The sequence below is a fragment of the Amphiura filiformis genome, chromosome 19 (assembly GCF_039555335.1).
Source record: "Amphiura filiformis chromosome 19, Afil_fr2py, whole genome shotgun sequence".
NCBI classification, from domain to species: Eukaryota; Metazoa; Echinodermata; class Ophiuroidea; order Amphilepidida; family Amphiuridae; genus Amphiura; species Amphiura filiformis.
Genome location: NC_092646.1, coordinates 34,766,255 through 34,787,460, shown reverse-complemented (window position 1 = coordinate 34,787,460; position 21,206 = coordinate 34,766,255). Strand labels below are relative to the sequence as shown.

The following is a 21,206-nucleotide window of genomic DNA, read 5'->3' as shown; positions in this document are numbered from 1 at the left end:
TTTACATTGGAAAAAAAAAAAAAAAAAAAAAAAACACCTCCCTCCCTCATCAATTCATGAAAATCCTCTGGACGAGAACCAAAACATTAATTTTATACGGCCTTACTAGTCCTCTCCATAACTAAAACGAATTGGAGCCTCCAAGCGAATTGGAGCCTTCTTTTTTATTTAATTCCTTTTACTTGATTTACTTGAGAGTATATTAGCGTGCTATGTTTATGACATATTAGCTAACTATAAGATATATTTTTGATATGCATAAAACATTTTTATTTTTGATACGATATATATAGCTCTTGTTAAGATTTCACTCGTCGAAGGAACTATCACATAAATACAAGGTGATCACCAATAACTTTAGCAAATTTAGGACTGATAAGTTTCTTTCCTCATAATAATTTCGCGATTTATCTACAATGTTTTTGTTAAAATTTAAAATATTTAAATTATGTATTTGTTAGTGTCATGCCATATTACAATCAAATATTCTAATAAATCTTTAAAAGAAACATCTTGTTTGTATTGCAAATTCGATGGACTATTTCCCCGGGGAGGTTACGGTTATCCTGTAAAAAGGGTAGGTATACACATGTTCCGCCGATATATGGGTCGCACTTTTACCTCTTACCAAAACAGTGGGTTATTTTATTTATTCTTATTTATTTGTTTATTTATTTACGAGTAGAACTTGTAGTTTCGTTCCACAAGTTCTACTCGTATTATTAGCCGTAAGTACTATTAAACTCGTTCCACAAATTCTACTCGTATTATTAGCTTCTTTAATGCATTTAGCACTCTGCACGAAGATAGTCATCTTTCTCAAAGTATTTATTTGCTTATTTATTTATTTATTTATTTATTTATTTATTTATTTATTTATTTATTTATTTATTTATTTATTTATTTATATATTTATTTATTTAGTTATTTATTTATTTATTTGTTGTTATTACTCTCCTGTTTTTGCAGTTGAGCACTTTCTGACTATCTCCGATAGACAGACTGACTCTGGGATAGGCTTTGGCTGTGTTGACTGACATCATGGAATGTATATTCTTTCACATTCCTAAGTGATGGTAGTCCACCCAAAGCATTTCAGGTCCGGCAAGGTCCGTAGAGCTGGCAAAGTAATTGCTCGCGGGCAACTCAACCCAAACCTCCACGTGGTGTCGGATGGATAACGCTAACTTGGGCTCTGGGGAACAGGCTTGGATGCGAGGAAGTCAAGCTAGCGTAGGATCATGCAAAGTAATTTGACCACGTTTTAGCCCTTCCTCGGCTGACTCAGCCTGGTGTGGCTCTGAAGAGACACCGTTTGGTTTTTACCACGCAGACAGAGGAACAATCTGGATTTTAGTGTACGAGCAGATACTCAGGAGATATCAACGAGCTAGGCATGAAGAGGATAGAAATAAATAAGATGCAGTGAAGCAGAAAATTACGTATTGTGACTGAATGGAGTTATACAGGTGCAACTTGACAAAGGAGTGAGTACTGGCGCAAATAACCTCAGTAGTTGAAAGCGCCATACAAATCAACCAAAAACAAAAACAAAAAAACAAAAGCATTTCATCGTGTCGTCTAACGATTGCCTTTTAGGCATGAAACTCAGAGTAACGACTACCTATTCTGGAAGGTCTGTTCTTTGAATTTTTATACGCTCTCCCTTTTGGGATTGAGCACTTTATTCAAAAGATCGTCTAACTATGAGTAAAATGTTGTTATTTATTTATTTATTTATTTATTTATTTATTTATTTATTTATTTATTTATTTATTTATTTATTTATTGTTACTACCTCTATGTATGGCAAAGTCGAAAATTGTCATTTTTGGAGGCTATATTATATGAATGGGTCATGTGTTAGAAGTTACTAAATAATTGGATCATTTAGTATAATTTGCTACAATACATGTGAGTCGACTTTTTACCCACTGACGCCACACCTGTTACCCCTCTCCGACATGACTTATTGTTAATGGTAGATTTCAACTCTATTTAATTATAGTACTTACGGCTCATAGTTTAAAAATGATGCTGCATTCTGTGGCAAAAGTAGAAAGTACAATACATTAATTTAGAGAAATAAGTCACTTTTTTATTTTGAGATTCAGATTTATTTGTATGGTTTTATTTTACGATGATCATATTGTGATAATGTTATGAAATTTATTTTGAGAAATTTAACAATCATTTTGTGATTCAAGATTAGACACATTGTTCAAGGACTATAAATAAACAGGTAATGACATTTTTTACGACAAATTGTATTGTAATATTTAACCATAAACTGCTGAGCCATATTTTGCAATGTGGACTATGAATTTAAACGTCATATACCATTATATTTGGTACCAATATCATGATATAGCTATCACACAAACAATGGGTCTCCTCTATCTAATGATACCAATAAGTACAACATTCCCCACGTAATGTCGCCATGACGTCATACTGTGAGGGCGCCCATGCATATTTTGGAAATTCTGACTATGTACAAAAGTATAGGCAATAATGCTTTTGGCTAAAATTTCTACGAACATATACATGAGATTTTCACCACATTTGTCACCAATGACTATTTCAACCTAACTAACAAGTAACATGTCAGTTGCTCTTTGAATAATTCTACAAGAGTGCAAATCATGGATTTTATTGTAGAAACCGATGGTGTCCACCACCCCCCCCCCCCTCCCATGATCATCTTTGATGGACAGTGCTACCCCGAGTAAGGTGCTGGAGTAAAAATGTTATCACTAAAATGAGCGCAAAGGATGTATCTATGATTAGCTTAGGTACTTAGGGCGTAAACGCCTCCCCCGCCTTCGTAGTAAAGTAATCATATTTTATATTATTTAGAAGTTACAATATACACCAGGCACAAAAAGAAACTCGTTAGTTATATTCATCCTTGCTGTTCAATAACTTGATAATTTTGGATTATTCTGAAACATTCATTTTATTAATTGCACTTTGCTTTCTCATTTGACACCCTGTTTGTGATAAACGAACAAGAATTGACCAAGATATGCGCCTCCAAAGCCTCAAACCCCAAAATCAAAAGTTGCATTTTCAACTAATTTCAATGGGAACGCATCGTTGTATTGCACACAAGCACCACGGGCCAATCAATAAAACACACAGTGTAACAGGCACAATTGAATCGTTAAAATTGCAACTTTTCATTTTGGGGTTTGAGAGTTCGAGGCGCATATATTGGTCAATTCTTGCTCAATGTTCACGAACAGGGTGTCAAATGAGAAAGAAAAGTCCAATTAACAAAATGTATATTTCAGAATAATCCAAAATTATCAGGTTATTAAACAGCAAGGATGAATATAACTGACGAGTTTCTTTTTGTGCCTGGTGTACAGTTAAATAAAAACTTGAGGAAAGGGACAGTATCAAAGAAGGAAACCAAAGAAAAGAAAAACGACAATGACCCGTCGAAAGGTATGGTTGTACTACCATACATAGAAGGACTCTCAGAAAAACTACAACGCATCTTCTGGAAACACCGTATTGCCACCGCTATGAGGCCCCATAACACGCTTAGGAACTTACTTGTCCATCCAAAAGACAAAATTGAATCCAACAAGACTTGCGAGACATCGAGAATTGAATCGAGACATTGGGATGTATTCTCTAGATCACGTCTACGACTCGCTGCTAAGCCAATCAAGAACCTGTGGGAATGATACTACCAAGTCCCACGGCGGGAAGTGCAGTGAGCCTGGATCAAGATCTGTGATCAAGATGACATAACCGGTCATCGAAAGCTCAGAAAGTGAATACTAATTTACTGGATTTGTCTACCAAAAAATCATTAATTAACCTTTCTCATTACATCACTTCCTGGGGTTTTCCCCAACATGATGTCACTTTCACTTTACAATCTCAAGGGAATTCCCCAAATATCCAAAATTAGAAATGATTCAATGTGTTCTTGCTTAACTTGATGCCTGTTAATAAAGCTGATTTTTATAAACCTGCTATGTGCACGGTTTCAAAAGTCTCCAGTAGTTCCGCCCCAATTTAATCAGAGTCTGATGAGTTTATGGCAAGATAATTTGTATTATAATTTTCTATACACATTCCTTTGAAGGTTGATACCATATTTGATATCAAAAGTTTAATCATCGTGAGTATAGGAGCCGTTGTTTGGAAATTCGTGCAATTTAAAAATTACGAATTGACCACGCAAAAGTCAATGCATGGTATCAACTATTTATGTGGCCTGAAGCAACCCGTACAGGAATCATTAATTGTACACTTGCCTGCGCACAATTGAAAGAGCGGGGTATTTGATTTGCATTTTAGCATGCATGGGCAAACCTTTAATGGGGTACTACACCCCTGCCCAATTTTGTGCCCATTTTTGCATTTTTCTCAAAATTTATAGCGCATTGGGGACAAGTAAGATATGTATATTATAGGGGCAAGGTCTACAACTACTGCACTGGAAATTTTATTTCAGCACAGACAACAGTTGTGGAGTTACAGTCAAAAATGAGGAAAAACCAATATTTGATCAATAAATCAATAACTACTTGCTTTGAGTTGCTGAGTTTTCAGTACAGAAGTTGTAGTCCTTGCCCCTATAATATACATATCTTACTTGTCACCAATGTGCTATAATTTTTGAGAAAAATGCAAAAATAGGCACAAAATTGGACAGGGGTGTAGTACCCCCTTAACCTGCCGGCCTATTCAGGCGACGTAATTCTTGGCACTCACGCTAGTTCCGCTATGTGATACAATTCCCTATGTCATTTTTAAAATTGCACGAATTTCCAAACAAAGGTTCCTCTGCTCACGAAAATTATTATAAAAATAATTTTGCCATAAACTCATCAGACTCTGAGTAAATGGGAATGGAACTACTGGAGACTTTTTACTTTGGCTGTGTTTATAATATTGACATAAAATCACGTTTTCTTCTCAATATAAGTTTAATACGGTCCAGGAATATGGCATACATTCGCATGTTTCGCTATGATGCGGGACCACATAACCACAATCCAATGCACATAATACCAACGTATTGGTTTGCTAACTGTGCTAATTATTCCCATTGACACTGAAAAAGTTCTCGTTTTTTCACATGAATGCACAAATACACTAATGCGTGAAGTATGCTCGTACATGCCCACAGTCACACAAAAGTAGCACAAAATTGGGCGCCAGAGGTGCGCTTAGTAAAATTATTTATATTTAGTCGTTTATTTTGCATGTTCTGTGCCTGCGCTTTCTTAGCATTTGGATGTTGTCGTCAAATAAGGTTAATACGCAAATTGGGATTACTACTGGTTATACTACAAGGTGACGGAACAGTGTACCAGCGAAATTTGGAAACTAGCTGAAACTTAAGCAAACCAGCAATAATGGGGGAAGAAAGGACTAATGGAGGTAGAGTTTTTATTCTCCTGTGTATCCTGGTTCTCATTGTCGGGATTGTAGCTGCTGCTGGAATGGTATTGGCAGTATTGAATTATAACAAAGGCGGTGAGGCACCTATAAATATCAACGTAGAAGGCAAAGGTGGTCCAGCAGACCGTCCCAGAGACTACAATGGAGGTAAGGGCTGTCATTTTCTGAGGAAGGGGTCATGAATATACTGGGGTCATAGAATTTTAGACCAAAAATAGGGGGTTATAATTTAACACCCAAAATAGGGGGTTATAGAACTCAAAATTTTACTTAACAATCAAAATATGCGCGCACAATCTTTAATACAAATTTTTTGCGCACCCCGCTTGACTTCTTTACACTTACGATCAAAATTTTAACTCGCTCTGCGCACTTGATTTTGGAGAAATGAATTAAAGAGTGGACAGGAAGTTACAGGACACAGTGTCGACTTCCTATTCGATAAATATAAATTTAATACTCCGTTGGTGAGCGACGGGCGACTGGTATTTCACCGAACGCAAGAAAAGGAGTTCTATCTGATTGGCTAGCAATCGATCGCTTAGGTCGCTTAGTAGTCAACTACAAACTCAAAACTGAGCATCGTATTCAATTCGATTGAAATCGATATTCTATTATTGCCGTAGATAAAGAGAGTGATAGTGTGTCAATAATGTACATTGTATTGCAGCTGGATTTTACATGCATTCTTTTATATAAATTTTTTCTCAAAGAGTTGAATATGATCAAAATTTTTACTCAGGATTTCAAATTTTTTACCCGCAAATTGCAGTTAAACATATCCACAGCAAAATACCGGTCCTCACTAATTAGTGTATTTAATTTCCAGTTAGTGTATTTAAAATAAAACCTGACAACAAATAAAATTTCCTTGCAATAGAAATATCATATGGGATACTGATATGGTAGGCCGCAACCGCCACAACGTGGAGCTGACTTTTTGCTCCGTGGAGCCAAATTGACCAATCATGATCATGTTAGAGTTTTTCATTACTCGGAGGTAAAACTGACTAATTAAGTACGACTTACTCATTACGTGAAGCGAATTTATTCATTAAGAATTTGCCAGACGAGCGTCACGTAGTTGCAAGATATCCTCGGTCACGAAAGTTATGATTCAAAAAGTAGTTTTATGAAAAGTACGAACTGACTTATTATTAAGATGGACATGCACTCATAAGAAACTCATACAGTATTGTACATAACTATATAGCTAGGCAGAGTGGTGGTAAACTATGCACACAGTTCTGCGATCTGCAGTGTATCGCCGGGAGCTAATTTGTATAACTTGCGCGGTGTCCCTGCGGAATTCGACCTTCAGCAAACTGCAAACCAGTTCGGATTTACTTTATATACTAGTAGTAGGCCATACATACTGTAGTTACTGTCCGTTTTCCTATACACAATACTCAGTGCGCTCACCATTGACGCGTGACCTCTACAAATAGTGTATGTTAGAAGTATAGGCCATTGCCTAGTTGACGTCACTGTGTAAAAAATAACCGGCCAATATTTAAAGTATTCTCTGAAATTCTAGAAAATATAGTTTTGTAACATGTCCTAAATTTTTAGCTAATTTAGGTGTTTGGAAATATTGGTACTTTTGTACCAAAAAATATGAAGAAATTATTTCTAAACCGTGTTAAGTCATTAAGCTTCTCATTTTCAAGAACGCTGGTTAACAATAAGCAGACTATTGTCTCATTTCGTAAACAAAAGCCCACAGTATTGTTACCTTGCGTTCGCTTTATAATCGTTCACCCAACTGAAACTATAATACCAGCTCATTGCTCATTGCACAGGTAAAACAGACACAAATGCAGTGTGTATTTAACCAGAGAAGATCTGATGTAACATAGTTGAGCCATTTTCATTGAGTGTTATCTTGGTTTAATAGCTTTTAATAGGGTTTAAGTCCTTCAAAGGTCGTGGTGAGTTCTACTGTAGACATGACTGCATCATGATTATTTTTAAGTCAACAACATTCAACAATATGATCACCGTGATAGTATGAGAGTATCAGTACCTGGGTGTCAGTGATCCTGGCCTGACACAGTAGACAAACAAACAAACAAACAAACAAACACGCCACACACATGACACATGCATGTAAGGTAACATTGACTATACACTAATCAAACAATGGTATTGATCCTGTACAACTGGTCGTGGTTTATTTACAATCGATTCATTTAAAATCCCCATAGTAAACATTAATTTTGGCAAGAGTTTTCTCTCTCTGGAACGAGGATGCATCCACTGGCTCCGCGTAATGAAAAGATCTAACATGATTGGTCAATTTAGCTCCGCGAAGCGAAAAGTAAGCTACGCGTAGCAGCTCCACGTTGTGGCGGTTACGGCCAGCCATATATTGATCATGCGAAAATCGTAAAACATAGAATAGAAACAGTGTGGCAGGCGCTCAAAATCTCAAATTGTATGCTTAGCCTGAGTTGCACGGCCTATCTCGAATAAAATCACCATGCGTAGTTGTTGAAAAACGTGAGGATTCATCTTACTATCACGGCAATTTTTAACACGAAGATATAGGGATGATGACGGTGTGCAGGAGTTAATGTTTGGTTTGCTGTTTAAGTGTGCATGTTCTCATCATTGATGATCTGATGGACTTTAAAGTACGCGTGAAAAAAGGCCAGGTCAAAGTCATCCAGAGCCCTCCGTATTTCTTAACTCTAGACCTGGTCTTTTTTTGTTTTGTGCATACAGATCTATTCGCCCTTTCCAAGGATCCGCCTTCTTGCTACCAAATTGAGGTTTTCCCTGCAAACGCATGCGCAAAAAGTGCATTTTTGTTTATATCGCTTTTCTAGCAACGCGTCAGAAGTATGGGTTTGACAGGCGTACTAATACGCAACAAGCACTTTGCGGGTAGAACCTTGTTTTGAGAGACCGAGGCGAATATGGTTAATAGTAGGGATGACCAGCACAAGAACCCACTCCTTTGGACACCTTTTATGTTTACCATGCAAGACTGAACACACACACAGTCTCAATGGAGCTATGCACACAGAGACTCCCTACACTGCCCAATGGATTTCACTTGAGTGCACACACAGTGCATCAGTAGTACCTCATATTAGCCTGTTTGTAATTTTCATACTGCAGTTACTGTCCGTTTTCCTATACACAATACACAGTGCTCTCACCATTGACGCGTGACCTCTAAAAATGATGTACGTTGGAAGAATGGGCACTTGCCTAGTTAACATCACTGTGTGAAAAATAACCAGCCAATATTTTAGCTATTCTCCAAACTTCTAGCAAATATATTTCTCTAACATGACCTAAAATTACAGCTAGGTTAGATGTTCAGAAATAGTCGCACTTTTGTAAAATATGAGTGAGGGCAAGGCATAGCTAGCCAACTCTCCGTGTTAATTGAATGGAGATTTGACCGAAAATATTGGTATCGGACCGCTCACTTCTGAAGGATGCCACAAAAAAACGGTACAAGCTACATTTTAACTATTCTAAATAGGTTCTAGAAAATATAGTTTTGTAACATGTCCTAAATTTTAGCTAATTTAGATGTTTGGAGAGGGTCGCACTTTTGTGTTTTAGGAAGGATATGTAAACGACAGATAACACCAAAAATATGAAGAAATTATTTCCAAACCGTGTTAAGTCAACAATCATTATGTTGCTCATTTTGAAGAATGCTGGTTAACAAAAAGCAGGTCTTTGTCTCATTTCGTGAACAAAGGTACACATACCATTGTTTCCTTTCGTTTCCTTTATAATCGGTTACCCAACTGAAGCTATTATACCAGCTTTATTTCGATGTCGCACATTGAAAACAGACACTTGTGCACAACCAGAGAAGATCTGATTTAATCAGTTGAGCTGCTTCAATGAGTGTTATCTTGGTTTAATAGCTTTTAATGGGGTTTAAGTCCTGCAAAGGTCGAGATGAATTCTACTGTAGACATGACTGCATCATGTGGCAAAAACATGTTTTGATGAAGTTCAAATATGCACCCCTAAATGTCAATCAATAAATCTATAACTTGGGCAATCACCTAACAAGAAGTTCCCATCTACTGTAGCCAACTTCATAATTTAAGATACCAATAGTTTTCCCTCCACAGCAAGCTAAAGTGAAGGTTATTTGTATAAAAGAGTGATTTTAATGTAAATTTTCTCCAAATTCCAAGATATATTAGGCAAGTAAAGTTTTTGTATACTATACTATATATATTTATCTATTTCCATGTGCAATTTCATAAAATTTCACAACTATTTAGGGGTGCATTTTAGATGATGAAATTTAGACGCTCTTTAATAGGATTCAGAATTATGCAGTACCGTAGGCCTACATGCACAGTATACTCTGTAATGATCATGGTAATATCTTAAAATTGCACATGAAATTGGTTCAATATTGTTATTATAATATACAAAACTTGACTCATCCAATATAACTTGGAATTTAGAGAAAATTTGCAGTAAAATCAAATTTTAATGCAAATACACTCCATGGGAAACTGAGCACATGGATGCGTTTCATGTGTAAAAAATGTATCACCAAATTTTGACAACTTGTTATTCAAGTAAAAAAAACATGTAATTAAGTTGATGTGTAATGACGAATTTTTATGCAAGGTTTCCGAATTTTGCACTTTTTTGGACTTGGATGCAAAATTCGGAAACCGCGCACAAAAATTGTCACTACAAATCAACTTTATTACATGTTTTGTGACTTAAATAACAAGTTGTCAAAATTTGGTGATACATTTTTTGGTCAAATTTGTTCATAATTTTTCTTCCATGACTGCCATCTTGGATTTGTACAAAGAAATAAAGAACAAAAAGGCTATTTCACAAGACCAGATCTCCGAATGCATTTATGAAAACCCGTATTTATAAATGATTTCTTCTTGTAAGTATTTGTATGAATCATGTAATCCATTTTCAAGGGTTACTGAAAAGGCGCTTTTGAAAATAATGAATTTGAAACTGGAAATTATTCAATTTTGTGCCATTTTTACTTGGTGTCCATAATCTGTCCAAACTGCCTATTCAAAACACGCATATAAAATTGGCCATAACTTCAGAACCATTTATCCTATTGAGGTCATTTAAAGAATGAAATGCTCCACTTAATGAGCTCTTTAATATACGGTATGACTCTACAATACAGGATAGGAGAAACTTCAAATTTTCATGGTCATCCCTATTAATAGTCTCTTTAACGATCTTTGAGTTTGACTTAATGAATTGGTCCTTTGCATAATGTATAATCACTTTGTTTAAAGGAAGCAACCCAGCAAAATGATTGAATCGAAGGGTAAGCAGTGAATTTAGTTTCACCATTGTTATTTTAAGGTTCGTGTACTTCTGATTGTGGTGGACGAGGATCAGTAGATGACGTCCATTACGATACACGGATATGGAGCATACAAGCTAGTGGGGGTGGCTACCTGAGAGTAACTTACATGTATGTACCTTATCTTTATAAAATATATTACAGGCTTATATCGATGATTTGCTAAATCCGACAATCTACTTTATAAAGTCTCAAAGGAAGGTGACCCGATATATTTGGAAAATCAAATTCTTTGAAACTTATGTATAACATAAACTGTTGTCCCTTTCAAGCATTCATGCAAAAAGATCATGTAAATGTTCATTGTAAATGCGACTAATTCTTCATGCAATTACTGACATTTAATACAGCGTAAAACTGGTAATCTACAGTGTTTTTATTAATGTTAATCATCATGATCGTGTTATAAATTAATATCAAATGAAAGATCTTATTTTTCTCATTAACATACTGAAATTAGGAGTTCCAAATCGGTGTATTTCCGAAGATATCATCAAAAAACTGCTGAATTAGTCAAAATGTGGTATACCACATTTGAGACTAATTCGGCAGTTTTTTGACGATTTCTTCGTTAATATACCGATTTGGAACGCTTAATTTCAATAAGTTAATGAGAAAAATATGAGCTTTCACCTGATACCAAAACCTGCATTTTGATAGGGTAAAGTTGGGGATGAGGCTGTCAATCAGAACCTTTAAATCAGATGTTTACATTATAGCAAAAAGTCTAAATTCTTTACAAAAATGGTGAAACTTGTGTGTTATTTTAAAACTGTACCATTCATTTCACTTCAATCGGTGGTTTAGAATAAAACGTATATACTTCACCTGATCAATGGTTCAAAAATTGCCCAGGGGAGATTTATCCAGAAGCTGATTCTATACAAATTGTAAATCCGTTTGGCTTTCGCAGGGATAATTATTGATAGTGCCATTAAAGAACTTCATTTGAACAACATGTGTCTAGCCTAGAAACACGTCTTTAGTATACATGTCTTAATTTAGGACATGTCTTTAATCCTTGGCTGAAGTCTTTTGATATAACCGCATATCTTCTGGTTAGTCAGTGTTAGTCGTGACTTCATGTATCTGAATCATGTCTAGTTTAGGGACGTATTAAATAAGCCAAATCGGCATTGAAAGTTTGCAATGCATTGTGGGACAGTGTTTGCAGTTTTGGGACACTTTGCCCTCTGACCTATTGGGAAAATTCAGAAAAATTGTTTTTGTGCGTACAAAATATAATCTAAAATGTTTTACAAGAATGAAAACAAACCCCAAAAACATTATTATTGAATAAATTAATTATTTAGATATAGTTAATGATAACATTATGCCAATAATAAGTTAATAAATTATAATTACAGCAATTTCCCCGATATGTCAGAAGTCAAAGTGTCCCAAAACTGCTCTCAAAAACCGGAAGTTACAATGGCGAGTGGGCTTATTGCCTTGGTGATTACATGACTTGTTAAAAGTCACTGTACATCATGTGTCATTAAATGGGGGCATTTGTTAGGGGAGGCCTGATGCAAAAAGGGGGGCCTTAAAAGTTTTGACCCTCCTAGGGGGGGGCCTGAAAAAATATGACCACAAATTGTCCTGGGAAAATTGAGCTTATATGCTTTTCTATGGCGTTGACCCATAATTTTCATGTCAAACAGGGGGGCCCTGAAATTTTTGAGATCTATAAAGGGGGGCCTCGAGAAATTTTCGCGATAATTTTGAAATAATGTTCTCAAGTAAAACACCATTTTTGTACTATACTGCTAATTGAATATGATTTAAGCTCATGTTAAATTTTGATCCTTCGATATGACCAAATAAAGTGTGTTTTCATTTTATCTGCTTCAGGGATCGAAAAACTCGAGTGTTAAAAGGATACCTTATCGATGTCATAAATGCAGGTCAGTAACCAATCACGTCGCGCCTTTGCCCTGACGTCAGACACAAACTAGTTTTTTTTAATTCAGTCTTCAATTATGGGTATTATATAATCCACCCGTGCATAGTCGGGTCTCTCACTCGGAGCCATTCGAGGCAACCTGTCAGTTGAAACGTGCTTTGGTTACCATTTAATAGTTTAAGCGATTAAAACGACTCGGCTTATTTGAACATTTTAAATGCGTCACAAAAGGAGATACATACCCCTATGAAATAACAAATGAACGACGTTTAAAAATGGGAGAAATGTATGCTCATTGTCCTTTTTTCTATCTTTACAGTATGTCAAATTGCCGGTAAGAACTGTGCGCTGGTAGATGCCGAGTGGCTCACCTGTTGGAATAATAGTTTTCCTCAGCAAGGCCTTCTTGGACGTTGGTTTGACGCCTGTTCATGTGAGTCTAATAATTATTGAATGTAGTCATTGATGTCAGTTCAGAGGCCGAATGAATGGGATATTTCAGTTGAAATCCATATATCCCCTATGGATGACATGATCTTAATCTCCAACACAGGGTTGTAGATTTCAAATGGAGTCTCCTATTCAGGTTATCCCATTTGCAAGTCACACTCCCTGGTTGGGAGATTAAGGTCATATCTTCCATAGGGGTGCGTGGCCCGAGGTGTATGGATTTCAACTGGAATAGCCCAATATATTAAGCGGATGGGTCCCTGACACTATTCACCCAGCAAACACAAAACGTTTTCGACATCATTCGCAAAAGGTTATAAAAGGTTGTTAGAAAACGTTTAAATGTCGGGTTATATAAAGGGTATATATTAAGAGTATAAAACGTTTTCATAACCTTAAAATACATTTTTTGATAATCTACTGCTCAGCAAACAAAAATGTTTGACAGAAAAACATTTATATGTCGGGTTATATAAAGGGTACAAAAACGTTTTAATAACATTCCAAAAACATTCTAAACAAAATCTTATTTTATGGTTGAAAAAATATTTTGCGAAAGATGTTTGCCCAAAATATTTTCAATAACGTTTTAAAAACGTTTTCATGGCCTTTTTATAACCCGACATTTAAATGTTATTAAAAGGTTTTGAAATAAACATTTTAAGAACATTTCTGTGTTTGCTGGGTTCAAATATTTTAACATAATGTTATTTAAGTATTGACACAATATTTGGCAAAAATGTTTGCAAAAATAGTTGTTGTAGTGTGTTTTCATACAACACGTTTTAAAACGTTATCATGACCTTTATATAACCCGACATTTTAATGTTATTAAAACGTTTTTACCTAAACCAAAAGCCAAAATATAACTTATTTAAAACGTTTGTGTTTGCTGGGCAGCTAGTGTGAGCGGAGTGCTGTGAGTGAAGTCCATGCGATAGATTGCTTGTGACGTCATCCGCCCATCCATAGCCCATCCACTGTGGTCCTAAACCCTATTTATTTATTCTTTCTTTAACCAGGGTAGCCCCTTCAGTATCTGGTACTGATCTCCAAGGGGGCCCTGAGTAACAATTAACAACATACAATATTTGCAATAACAAAGTTTACATAAATTTAAAGTAATGCATGAAAGCAAAACTTGCATGCATGTTGTATACATACAGTATTTACATTGTAATACTTGATGTTGTCCCTGTGCTCTCCAGTTTTGCAACTTACCCAGCTTTGGAATTTAAAAAGTAAATAATGTATATAATAATTAAAAAACATTTGGACAACAATTTGTTTTTAAATACCCGTCGATTACCCGATATCTGATGATATTTTATTTTCACAGTGTTTGGTACTTCATTGGAAAGACTTAGGAGCTACAAATTCAGTGCGCCATTTACACCAACTGCGGCACCTGTGCTCTTAACACTTTCGGGTAACCCTACGAACTTTGACCCTAACAATCTAAGTGGTGCAAAAATTGGTTTCTTAAAAGGATGGTGGTCAGACAGGTTTTGTCTTTTGCATAGTTCGGTGAGTTTGGGCTATTCTTTTATCAATTGCGATAAAAATAAATTGACAGTGTCGGTGTTGGGTTTTTTTTTTGGTTTTTTTTTTTGGAGTAATTACTCTTTCCAATTTTTCAAACGTAAAAAACGAAGATGTAGACCACTTCTAATGATTGATGTGCATATGATTATTTCTTTTCGGAAACAAAATTCTTTATAAAAATTCCTAATATTACTGTAAGAATGTGAAAAATCATTAATTTTATTTTCGATAATAATTTGTGAAATTAGACATTTTTTATTTCTGTTTAAAACCATTTTAAAATTTTATGTAATGAAAACACCCTTCCCGATAGGTCAGAGTTCAGTTGTACCAATATTTGGCAAAACCGTCCCACAATGCATCAGGAAGTTAACATGTTTATTACAATAATGAAAGACAGAGATAAAAAGACTATATACATCGCGTCTGACGTCATCTGTCAATCAAACTCGAGCCCATTTTGTTTGTGTCGTGATGATGACTTGCTGAACGCGGTGGTATAACCTGGCGCCTTATTGTTAATTTTGCACCTTCAAACATACAAACCATCTCAAAAGTTGAGTCTTTATAGTAGGAAACTTTCTTTCCCGAAGGCACCATGGCAACAATGCCTAGGAAAATTGCTTTTTGCCTTGTAAATGTACGTAAGTTTTCGCTATTTTCTGTTATTCCTTTTCTCCAATCGGCACCAGATCAATCGGCCTTCCTTGTACACGCTATTAACCAATCAAGGATCGTAATTGAAAGTGACGTCAGACGCGATTTATTCTTTTTTATCTCTGTCTTTCATTATAGTGCTTATAAAATACTGTGTTTCCTTTCATTCAATAGGATTACGACATTGCAGACGATCAGATATTTGAATATAACAGTTTTGACGAATTACCGCAGGCGTTAAGCAATAGAGAAGTAAGTACCGTCTACTTTAGTCTCCTTCGCAGCCAGTTTTGTTACACTCCCTCTGCACAAACAGTCTGCCTGCCAATAACCACATAAACACGCCGTTTCTGATTAGTTTATCTATGAGAACCTGATCAGAAGCGATGCATCCGGGAACTTGATTGCCAGTGGGTTGAACTCCTGGCTGACTAATCAGATGCTGCATGACGTCATGATGCTGCAGACTGTTTGTGTGCAGTGGAGGGAGCGGAACCAAACGGCTGCTGTGGAGTATACTTGACAGAATACCATTGTAATTGAATACCGTAGACCTCCATATATTGTTTGACTCAGACGGTTGTACAAACAAGGATTATTGTAAGACCAATCTTTTTATATTTGCACACATGTATTTAGGATTTTGTCTTCTTGCGCATCTTTTATTATTAATTTGTACAGCACTTATAATCCTTATTGTTTGATGCGCTATTTATTTTAATAGTAATATAGGGTGATTCTGATAAGAATGGACCAACAGTATTATAAAGTATGTTTAAATGAATAAAACACAATACATTTACATGAATTATGGTAAAACTATACTTTTCTTCCACCTATGATCTCCCTCGAGAAGATTCGGAAGAATCGTATGACCTCCCAATTTCACATAATCCCATGCATCCTTGATTTTTTGACCAGCATGTTCTTGTTTGTGGCAAATGGGGGACAGTAGCCTTGCTCTTCCATTATGGACCACACATTTTCAACTGGATAGAGGTCAGGGCTGTTTCGTGGCCAACAATCTCGTCCCAGTATGAGGGAAATATGTGACTATTTTCCCTTTAAATCAAAGATGCAACCGGAAGTTATTTGTTGACACTGCATAATATGGTCTGAAAATGAAAAAATATTGCCCCAATTTCACGGAGAAAGTTTCTAAATGGAGGCTGATATGTTGTCTTGAAAATTCATTGACACCCAGATGTTTAGTGCTAATGATAACTACCTGAGGGCAGCGTAACTGATCATCTGCCTAGTCCATACGTATCCGAATCACCCTATAGTAGTAATAGTAGTAATAGTAGTAGTAGTAGTAGTAGTAGTAGTAGTAGTAGTAGTAGTAGTAGTAGTAGTAGTAGTAGTAGTAGTAGTAGTAGTAGTAGTAGTAGTAGTAGTAGTAGTAGTAGTAGTAGTAGCAGCAGCAGTAGTAGTAGTATAGTAGTATTGTTATTATTGTTATTATTATTATTATTATTATTATTATTATTATTATTATTATTATTATTATTATTATTATTATTGTTATTATTATTACAGGTAGATGCTATTTTTGTCAGCAATGAACTACCATTTGCTCGTGATGGCTCTTTGTACGTCGCCGAAGAATTGCCGCCATGCCTACAGGGAGGTAATATACATGTATTAAATTAATGTGAAATAATTGTGTGTTTGCTTATTTACTTTCCTGGTTTTGCAGTATGAAAACCCACGCATGACCGTATCAAGCATGTCCAAATGATTGAAGAACCAAAATGGCTGTGTTTCAAACAGTAAAATAGTTATTTTGCATTCAGATTTCTAAGTCTTCATATTCCCAACTACATTTGTATATAATGAAACATTTAACATTACAACCGCCATCCTCTGTTTTGTTCCAATGGCGTGGATTTTTTTTTTCACATTGGGGGGATGGGGTTGGAAAAAATTTCTTGGAGTATAGTGAATTCAGCCCATTTTGGCGACATAATAAGTTAATGGTACAAATGCGCGAAGCACGCAAAAAAATGTGCCATTTTAATCCTATGAAGTTTATTTGGTCAGAAACCCACATACAGGCGTCAACATTGGGGGATTATTGTATGGACCATCCCCCAGGCAAAATATTGGGGGAATTTATCCCCCAACCCCGGGATCTATGCCTATGTCCAAGGCTTGGGGTTTGCTACTCAGAAACTTATGTCCGAGCATCCAGGGTTGTAACAAGTTGGAAAGTGAGGAATTTGAGAACGGATTACCTAACTATATTTAGGGAATTTGGAAAGTTAGGACATGATTTCCCGACTTCCTTACTTTCTACTTCTGATGTATACATGAACACGGGAAGTTCGGACGACGATCCTGAATTCCCACTTCCCGACTTCTGAATAATCAACTCAATTTAGGAACTCTGGTACTCGTGATGAAAATCTGGCGGCTGTGTTCGATGTACACTGGAACATAATTTTTTGACATGGGGTGATTAGGTTTTGTCTAATTTACTGAAGAACATCTTGATTTTTTAGAAATTTCCCGAGTTCACGCGTTCCTGACTTGTGACTAACATCTGTTCATCATTTCCTTTATTTCCAAAGTGTCAAAGTCAGAAACTTGTGTCCTATGTTCTCAACCTCCTGAGTTATAAAACTAGCTCAAGCTTTGGCACTAAGGGACCGTTCACAAACACTTGTTAGGGGGTCTGATACAAAATGAGAGGCCCTTAAAAGTTTTGACCCTCCTAAGGGGGACCTGAAAAGTTTTCCCGGGAAAATTGAGTTTATATGCTTTTTTATGTCGTTGACCCATAATTTTCATGTCACGGTCCCTAAATCTCTCCTGGAGTTTCGTACTTCGAGGTAGAAAGTCGATTTCTCATAGCGGGTAAATGAGCTCCAGGATGGATTCTTGGGAGTGACTATCATAATGACATTTGAATCTATTCCTTACCTTGTCCGTCACTGGATAGAACGTTGATTTGGTTGTTTTTTTGTTTTTCTTGTGTGTGTGTTTTATTCATTTCTTCATTAACCTATTAGGTGATGCCATGATGATGCGCAAGGATTCGCTATTCAATGAATGGTGGGATCCAGCCTTTGATAAACTCGTCAACTCAAGAACCTACCGTGAGATATGCAATGACATAGACGACCCTGCGGTACATGGTAAACAGACCTTTATTTTATTTACTATTGCATGGAAATTGGCAGGCAATTTTGTTTTATTTGTCATCCCATTGGATTGTATAATGAATATTTATTGGTGCAATGGTAAGAATATTTTCATGAGCTGAAAATGGAATGTTCCATTCAACGAAGCGAAGCTGCTTAATTTTGTTATTTGTTTTATATAACATCTAAGTAGATCTTTATCATTTAATTGATTGATTGTAATGGCTTTGCACGAGTTTTAAAAACCGTACGAATCGTACGAATATTTTTAGCAAGTGCAATGTATTCTTGTATCATCCAAAAAATAAGCGATTCAATAGTATCATTATAGAGCCTATTATTATTTATTTTAGGCTTTTGCTATGCGGTAAAATATAATTTCCTATAGTCATCGGCAGGGACAGACGATTTGCGCGGAAAAAATAGCAAATTGCGCGGAATTGCGCGGAACTCTTTTTTCAGTGCAAATCATGTATCCCTGCCCATAGGAAAAAAAATAGCAAATTGCGCGGAATTGCGCGGAAAAAAAGTTCCGCGCAAATCGCCTGTCCCTGGTCATCGGACCTAGCCTAGTACAAGGAACTTATACGTTGTTCTCATTCACAAACTGATAATAATGTACTATCTCTCCAACGTATAAAGCTAAGACCGTACGGCAGAGTGGTGAAGGAATATTACACAGTCAAGAATAGGCTCATATCATATTACGCACACAAAGTTTTGTCAACTTGCCTAGAAAGGTCAAATTTTGCCAAATTTAATCTCTGTGCAATCCAATGCAAGTGCCACATAACATCGATATCGGCGATTGTGTTTTTTATTCTGAAATTTGGTTGGTTCCCACAAGCGTCACGCACGTGACACAGTTAAAATAATTGACCGGGAATAGGGGATCATTAAAACGTCAACAGTTTCAAAATTCGCAATGACAGTAATGGCGAGCGATCCGAATTTTGAGCCATACAAGTTTACGTGGGTGGTGAACTAGACCTAACCAGAGGCTCCAGACAATTTTTAATATTGGGGGGCTCAAAATTTTTGGCCTGCTACGGAATACGAAACGCTGAAGGGGGTGGAAGCTTTTGAAATTCATAAATTTTAACATAATAATATTTCTACCTTATATTTTGAATTATACCTAAAATTATTAATATTACCTTAAAATTATGAATTTTATCCTATTTTATATTATAATATTTTTTGAATTTTACCCTAAAATTATGAGTTTTACCTCAGATTATTGGGGGACCCTAAGGTACTTGGGTCCCCTCACCCGGGCCCCCCGGTCCCTCTCCCAGATCCGGAGCCACTGCTAACCATGGTCTAACCATTTCGTACTGTAAGCTTACCTTTTCACCTTCTTGTTTGTCTACTTTTTCTTTCCCCAAATAAAAATTCGGAATATTCAGCTTTATTTGTAGATGTGAATTATGTTTCCTAAGGTTATTCATCATCCAGAATTGCCACAAGTTAAATTTGTCGTTTTAAATCTCCCGTGACCCTGAACGCTAGCTGTGTTGTTGTGAACTCAATGACCAGTCTCGTGATCGCAAATATCGCTTCATTGTGACGGCAAAGTCCACAACAAATTGTCGTATACTGTTGGCTGATCGCACTCTATTAGAAATAGAGACTGAAAAAACGGCGCATGTAACCAAATTCAATATTTGGCTTATCTATTGAATGAAATGTGACTTACAATCAACCAATCAAATGACAAGGATCTATTCAGGTGTTATATAATAAAAACTAATGGATCAAATCACTTATCATAAATGTGAATTATGTGAATTGATTAAAGTATTGATTGATTCCTCCCCATCCCTTTCTTTTTATCACCTTACAGGAAGCATACCAGGAAGACCAGCCAGTGATACATGCGTTAATCTCTAGTCAATTCGCTCTGCCTTCCCGAGTAAAAAATAACATAGCAGATACTATATGTGACGTGTCATGTCAAAAGGAGACACTTTTGGGCAGGTTATCAATTTTGCTCCAGAATGCCGTTTTCCCCAATTAAATCGGACATTCCTACGCGAAGATATTGAGTTCGTAAGTTATGGTATTATAAATTTGGAAATTGAGATATCGGCCTTTAAAAATATTATTGACAATGTTGACAGTAGGAATTACCTTGAAAAATGTCTCAAAAATACAAGATGCCAGTTATATTCCGGTCTGAAACTATCAGACAATGTTTTACACATTAATAACATCACATATTCGCAACAAACTCAAATTCGGAAAAAATCACCCCGGGCAGATTTTTGGCTATCTCTCCATTTACGATCCTGGCCAAAAGTGTCTCCTTTTGACATGACACGTACTCGTATATTGATGTAAAAAACTTTTTAAAGTAAATAACGTAAGAGATACTTTCGAAGACAGTTTGTCAAATCAGTCTGCTTTCAATGTATAGTTTGATCTGCTTTTAATCGGCGGGTATTGTTAGGCTTTTACCACTACGCCGAAAAGTAGACCCATACAAAGAGTGACATAGCTGACTTGTCTGGTCTAGATTTTGTGTGTTAAAGAAAGTAGACAATAGTATAGGACTTGAATCATTAATTTGTGATGTTTCTTGCGAGATGTCACAAGACAATTTTCGAAATATATTTATATTAATCCGCGATGTTATAAAGCCCGCCGATTACGAGCTGATCAATCTATACAATGTATCTCTAGTGTTTCTACAATTGTTCTGGATCAAATGGTCATAACTGAG

General features: G+C 36.1%; 1 protein-coding gene across 1 annotated transcript; it reads left to right on the top strand.

Moving 5' to 3' along the window:
* Nucleotides 1–5,186: 5,186 nt before the first annotated feature.
* LOC140141214 (uncharacterized) lies at nucleotides 5,187–20,801 on the top strand. The gene is made up of 9 exons (XM_072163013.1): nucleotides 5,187–5,577; nucleotides 10,777–10,888; nucleotides 12,632–12,684; nucleotides 13,003–13,116; nucleotides 14,473–14,660; nucleotides 15,510–15,587; nucleotides 16,875–16,965; nucleotides 18,350–18,475; nucleotides 20,328–20,801. Exons 1-9 carry the CDS (start codon nucleotides 5,385–5,387, stop codon nucleotides 20,372–20,374), a joined length of 1,002 nt encoding a protein of 333 aa, XP_072019114.1. The 5' UTR covers nucleotides 5,187–5,384; the 3' UTR covers nucleotides 20,375–20,801.
* Nucleotides 20,802–21,206: the final 405 nt, after the last annotated feature.

What these genes read in the sequence shown, in the direction of transcription:
- LOC140141214 (XM_072163013.1), top strand. Translation starts at nt 5,385, where the DNA reads ATGGGGGAAGAAAGGACTAATGGAGGTAGAGTTTTTATTCTCCTGTGT. An exon ending in GCCGCCATGCCTACAGGGAG is followed by an intron (nt 16,966 to 18,349) that starts GTAATATACATG and finishes TTAACCTATTAG; the next exon opens with GTGATGCCATGATGATGCGC. An exon ending in AGACGACCCTGCGGTACATG is followed by an intron (nt 18,476 to 20,327) that starts GTAAACAGACCT and finishes ATCACCTTACAG; the next exon opens with GAAGCATACCAGGAAGACCA.